This window comes from Manihot esculenta, chromosome 1, assembly GCF_001659605.2.
Source record: "Manihot esculenta cultivar AM560-2 chromosome 1, M.esculenta_v8, whole genome shotgun sequence".
NCBI classification, from domain to species: Eukaryota; Viridiplantae; Streptophyta; class Magnoliopsida; order Malpighiales; family Euphorbiaceae; genus Manihot; species Manihot esculenta.
In genome coordinates, this window is record NC_035161.2 from 22,876,405 (window position 1) to 22,882,632 (window position 6,228).

At 33.3% G+C, this 6,228-nt stretch overlaps 1 protein-coding gene across 2 annotated transcripts; it reads left to right on the forward strand.

The window, feature by feature from the left end:
- Nucleotides 1–852: 852 nt before the first annotated feature.
- Nucleotides 853–5,676, forward strand: LOC110599936 (beta-1,6-galactosyltransferase GALT31A). Of its 2 annotated transcripts, none has more exons than XM_021736574.2 (11): nt 853–1,218; nt 2,670–2,769; nt 2,853–2,914; nt 3,073–3,284; nt 3,364–3,427; nt 3,520–3,592; nt 4,046–4,166; nt 4,257–4,344; nt 4,434–4,559; nt 4,638–4,747; nt 5,330–5,676. In XM_021736574.2, exons 1-11 carry the CDS (start codon nt 1,115–1,117, stop codon nt 5,476–5,478), a joined length of 1,209 nt encoding a protein of 402 aa, XP_021592266.1. In that variant the 5' UTR covers nt 853–1,114; the 3' UTR covers nt 5,479–5,676. The 2 variants fall into 2 exon arrangements, with proteins under 2 accessions (XP_021592266.1, XP_021592275.1); XM_021736583.2 differs by having other exon boundaries at nt 2,670–2,766.
- Nucleotides 5,677–6,228: the final 552 nt, after the last annotated feature.

Consider the following 6,228-nt stretch of genomic DNA (forward strand, 5'->3'; position numbering starts at 1 on the left):
TTTTTGGACTTAGTGTTACTATCTCAATGGAGTTTTGTGAAGGAGGTATCATTTTTGTGAAAGGTTTATTAATGGATTTTTTAGCTGGATCTATATCATATTTTAATATTGAATAATATTTAGAAAATTAGTAGATTGTCTATTTATGTTGCTTTTGCCAGAGCATGTAATGACAACCAAGTCATTTTCATTCATTAATTTAAATTATAATTAATAAATTGTAAATTATTTGGGATGGTAAAAATTTAAAGATTCCATTAATGAAAAATTAAAATTTATTTACAAAATTTTATAAATATTTAAACATACAAATGACCATTGTCATTTCGAGAAGGGCATAATTGGCAGTTTAAAAATTCTCATGACCTCTGTCTTTTGAATTATTATTAAGTAAATTATTATTTAATTACTCATTTTTCATATTTAATAAATATATTAAATAGTTTAATTTTTTTATGTTATTAATTATTTTATTTATTTTATTAATTAAAGAGATTAAATAATTATTTATTTTAAAATTATAAAAATTAAATAGTTATTATTTTAAAATTACAAATATTAAATAAATATTTTTTAAAATTATTATAATTTTAAATTATAACTACTAATTAAAAGAAAACAGTATTTTATTTTACATATTATTCGCAACTTATATAAATATCACTAAATAGTTAATGTTTTTAAATAAAAGAAATTCTTTGATAAATAAATAAATAAAAGAAATGAAATAATTAATAATTTTAAAATACAAACTATTTATTATATTTTTGAAAATAAAAATAATAAATAATTAATTCTATTAAAAATTTTGTTGATTTTAAGTAGTACTTCTCTCTCTGACACAACAACGAAAGCAAACGCAATTACAGCTTGTTGCCCATTTTCCTAGTTTTTCTTTTTTTATTGTACTCAGAAAAGCTGAAAGCAAGAAAAGCAACTTCCCATTTTCCCCATTTTTGGCCTTTTCAGACAACCATCCAGTTCGAGCATTATTTGCGTTCTTCTCCTATCTCTCTTTACCTCTCGGGAATGGAGTCGTTTGTTTTCCTCTTCTAGCCCCACAAGTTTTGAGAAAGGAGGGAGCTTCCTTGAAGCTGAAGCTTGTGAGGTTGAAATGGGCTTGAACAGACCTCATAAACCCAGCAATGGAGTCTCTACCAGATGGGTTTCTATCTTCTGCATTGCCAGCTTCTTCTTGGGGGTTCTTGTTGTCAACAGGTTCTGTTTTCTCTTTCCATTCTCAAATAACTAAAGATCTTGTCTTTGACATGTTAAGCAGCTATTAGATTTGTGATCACTTAAGTAGGAATTAGAAGCTTTAACTCGTATTTTAGTTCATTTTGCTTTTTCCTTTCTTTCTATGGGATAGAAAATTAATTTCAGATGTTCGCCTACAAAATCATATGCAAAATGTTAGCGCCGTGGCTTATGGATTTCGGGTCTTTTTCTTGAAACCCATGTACAAGATCAGGACTTCCCTTCTCGGTTTATTCCGCATTAAGTTATTGGTTGGCGGGGATGAATGAATTGATAATTGAATGGAGTTGTTGGAACAACACATCTGTACGCTAGACTTGGGAAACTGATGTGTCGTTTGATCTAATATTTCTTTTCATCTAGTACTCCATCTCTTTATTAACAAGTTGAGTAGATTAAATATGATTAGCTTAGCTCTGGAGGAGAATAAGCTTAGGTAGTTTTTCTCTGAAAGTGTGCATGGGAAATTTGTTTGGTGTTTTAATTAGATAGTCGAGTTTATAGTTTCTAAGCTTGTAGAAAGTCTATAGGCTCGCTTTGGCTTTCGAGGAGGCTGATAACTTACAAGCTATATAGTTAATCTGAGTAATGCATGGTACCAGCTTAAATTACTAGCTCGGAGATTGGAGATTGAACACACTAGAAAATATCTCCTACATTTCATTAGTCCAAATATCACCAATCATCTGCATGCACTAATTGTGCAGTTCAAAGGCTTAAAGTCTTAATTAACTATGCTCACTTGTTAGAATAAAACTTTATCTGATAGATGGGTTTGTGGATCTTATCTATTTGCCTCATCAGAGTGCCCCAAGATTGACAACAGTTCTTGGTTGCTATTTTTTTTTTTCTTGGGTGTAAGTTCTTTCTGCTTCTGAGGGTTGAATATCATGATCACCTGCTTGAAGGCAAGTTGGAATCAAATAAATGTAACTTTTTACCTTAAGTGACTGAATACAGGTTTATTTCAGATCAGCATGGTCATTCTAATGATTCTTCTCTTAAACCTATGATGCTTATAGAGATTGTGCTTCCAAGTAGATGAATGGGAATACACTTCGTTCGTAGTTTATTTCTAGCACGTCAAGGTTCAGAATTTATAATGAGAGAATACATCATTTAACAACACAGTTATTTACCTCAAGATAGTAGGTGTAGCATCTTTTAGCTTAATCAGTGCTTCATGTTACTCAATACTCATACATTTGATGGTTTGAGAACTACATATATATATATATATATTTTATTGCATGGGATTTATTGTTAAGCCATTATTACGTGATATTTAACTACTGCATTTATCTTCTAAGATACTGCTTGATATTAGTTGGCATATACATTTCTTTTGACCTGTTTTAGGAATGGAAGGGGGGGAGAGGGAATATCTCTAATTTTGTTCTTGCAACTGATAGGTTATGGGCTATTGATCCAGTCAAAATGGATGAGGAAGCTTCATCTGTGAAGGAACATCAATTAAAAATGTCTCATCCTGTAGTTAATTGCGAAAAGATGGCAAGTCATATCATTAAAATATTGTTTTCATGTTTTCCATTTCTGCAGTAAGACATGTTAAATATATTCTTTACATCTTACAGGATACTCCTGTCCAGGCAGGGGACATCCTTTCTCAAGTTGCACAAACTCATGATGTAATCATGTAAGGAACTCTAGCCTGCTGATTTTGCTTAAATCTTATGTATTGTTTCTCTAGTTTATTTGCTTTTGAACTTTGAGCTGAAACCTCCAAGTGGGATAGTGGAGGATGTATAAAATTCAATGTGTTTTGTGTTAATACATCTATGACAAAAATTGCAGGACGCTAGACAAAACAATCTCATCGTTGGAAATGCAGCTGGCTGCTGCAAGAGCTGTCAAAGCTGACAGTGAGGAAGGATCTCCTATGGTCTCAAAATCTGGAACTGTGCATTTGAAGCAGCGACCGAAAGTCTTTTTTGTTATGGGTATAATTACAGCGTTCAGCACTAGAAAACGAAGGGAGTCAATTAGAGAAACTTGGATGCCCAAAGGTTAACCCATTATCTTGATTAGACCATAGCTAGCTGCCCTAATTAATTGCTGACACTTTTTGGTGGTTGTTTACTTCAGGAGAGGAGTTAAAGAAGTTGGAAACAGAGAAGGGTATCATCTTACGATTTGTAATAGGACACAGGTGGGGTTTTAGTTAAAGCTGCAAGTGATTAGCACTGCAGCTTATTATGAGAACTTGCACAAAATTAAATGCTTGAATTTCTTGGTTGCCAGTGCATCACCAGGTGGTGTTTTGGATCGAGCTATTGATGCAGAAGAAGAGCAGCATAAGGATTTCCTACGGCTGGTATGTTACTTTTCTAAATTCCCTCAGATCTGATGGATTCATAATCTCTGTTATGTTGGAGTATTGCCAAGCACTATGCAGGATGAGTAAATTAAGTTCATGGTTGCTTTCATTGTCTTTATTTTCTCTTACAACAAGAAAGAAAATTTAGCCCGGCTCTAGGCTAACACATATGATCAGAGCAACATATAATGGCATGAATACAGATAGTGTTATGCACTTGTTCAAGAAGCTCATGCTATTGAAGAGGAAAATTTTTCAAAGAATTTGATGGACATTTTGTGGCTCAAGTAACTATTATGATTAATCTTTAAGGCTAAAGCTACAGCTGCTGGATTGGAGTTGAGAATGAAGTAATTCTCAAAAGTTTTTGGCAAGCTCTCCATAAGGTTCTTAAAAAGTTTATCTGTGACTTCTTCAAAGCTTATAGAGGTAGAATTGTTCACGTTGCAGAATCATATTGAAGGATATCATGAATTGTCATCGAAAACACAAATATACTTTTCAACTGCAGTTGCCAGGTGGGATGCTGACTTCTACATCAAAGTTGATGATGACATACACGTGAATCTTGGTTAGTTTATCTGTATGTTTAATCTATCTCTCAAGAAAAGAAAACAAATCACTAATGTATACAATCTGAATTGATTTAAACACCTGCCAGGTATGGTTGGCTCTACTTTGGCCCGCCATAGATCCAAACCCCGTGTTTATATCGGTTGTATGAAATCTGGACCAGTTCTGTCACAGAAGTAAGCAGTCAATTATAGAGTTTCTGATTATTGTATGTGCAGATCATTCATCTTTGGCTATTGTATTTTTTTCTGCCTTATATTTGCAGAGGTGTCAAGTACCATGAACCAGAATATTGGAAATTTGGTGAGGAGGGAAACAAGTATTTTAGGCATGCAACTGGGCAAATATATGCAATTTCCAAAGATTTGGCCACCTACCTTTCAGTAAATCAGTAAGCCCTTGTGTGAAATCATTTTTGTCTTTGGGTTATGAACTTGAATGCAAAATATTACTGATGCACCATCTTCAGGCGCATACTTCATAGATATGCAAATGAAGATGTCTCACTAGGATCATGGTTTATTGGTCTTGATGTTGAGCACATTGACGATCGAAGCCTCTGTTGTGGAACTCCGCCTGGTAAGACACATGCAAATAAGTGGTTATTTATTAGACCTTTTCCAAATTTGTGTGAAAAAAGAAAAGTTAGCAAATCAAGGGGAAGTTGAAAATTATTTACTAAAGCTATGTAAATTTGCTACATAAGATAGACTTTGTCAAAAAATGGCAGCCTGACTGTCAGTTTTCAAAAAATTACAAGTGCTAAAGAGTTGGAGTTCAAAAAATATAAGGACATTTTTATTGGATTTTCAAAGGACAGATACTACATAGTTAAATCTAACTGAACTCAGAGACTTAAGAGTAACTCACCCTATATTCTCTGTCATGAGCATAATTCATTCATTCTATATCTTCTTCCATCAATTGTTTTGACATATCAATTTAAGGATTCAATGGGCATTAGCTAAATAAGTCCACAATGTTTTCTGCACTCGTTTCTTCGCCCATCTGTTGTAACAGTAAGGTGAATCACATAATTAGAGAAGATAGCTAGAAATTTGGCCACTTTTCCAAAACTCTATGGCATATTACACAAAATCCCTGCACATTTATAGTTGAAGAAAATATTCTTTTGCTAATGGCGATGGAGTTTTCTAACAGACTGCGAGTGGAAGGCTCAAGCAGGGAATCCTTGCGCTGCATCATTTGATTGGACGTGCAGTGGCATTTGCAAGTCAGTGGAGAGGATGGAGGAAGTACATCAGCGGTGTGGGGAAGGTGATGGAGCAATCTGGCATACAAGTTTCTGAAACTTTTCAAATTCAAATGTGGTTGTAACATAGCTGTGTATGTATGATAAAGGCTGTGGATCAGACGAGCACCATCTGCCCGATTTTTGCCGTTTGATGCCTCGGACAGTTGGTGCATCATGCATGTTTAATTAAATTTATTACTCACATACAGATTGCCAAGCGAGAACGAGAAATAGTGAAAGATCTTTTAGTTTAGTTACGAGTATTTAGACTTTGTTCATAATTTACTGTTCAAACAGCTACACCGTCAGCTTATGGAACATGAGAACTCACTCACAGGCATGTTGATATTTTGAAAGTAGAATCTCTACCTTACACCTATCTACGTTGGATCTCATAAACTCTAGTATAATAATTTATGGCTACTCAATTAACAACGGTGAATGATTTTACGGAAAAGTATTGAGCAAAATAATTCTAAAAATAAAAATATATTTAAATCTATAATAAAAAGTACTTGGAATTTAATCAAATTGTTAATTAAATAAACGATTGATGCTTAAAATATATCATAACTAGAGTTATATTGTTCCTTTCTTTTTATGGCCTGCAATGGTCAAATTTTTACAATAAATTTAATAAGTCTTGTAACTGATATAGACGAAGTTTTGTGACTATATCTACCAAGTGATTGATCTGTTGAGAAATATAATGGAAATAAATATGGAGTACGGAAATAAATATGGAGTTGAAAAGACACGACTAAAATAGTAATCCTAATAGTAAAAATAGTCCAAATTTAGAGTG

What these genes read in the sequence shown, in the direction of transcription:
- LOC110599936 (XM_021736574.2), top strand. Translation starts at nt 1,115, where the DNA reads ATGGGCTTGAACAGACCTCATAAACCCAGCAATGGAGTCTCTACCAGA. An exon ending in GGGGTTCTTGTTGTCAACAG is followed by an intron (nt 1,219 to 2,669) that starts GTTCTGTTTTCT and finishes TGCAACTGATAG; the next exon opens with GTTATGGGCTATTGATCCAG. An exon ending in ACCTACCTTTCAGTAAATCA is followed by an intron (nt 4,560 to 4,637) that starts GTAAGCCCTTGT and finishes CACCATCTTCAG; the next exon opens with GCGCATACTTCATAGATATG.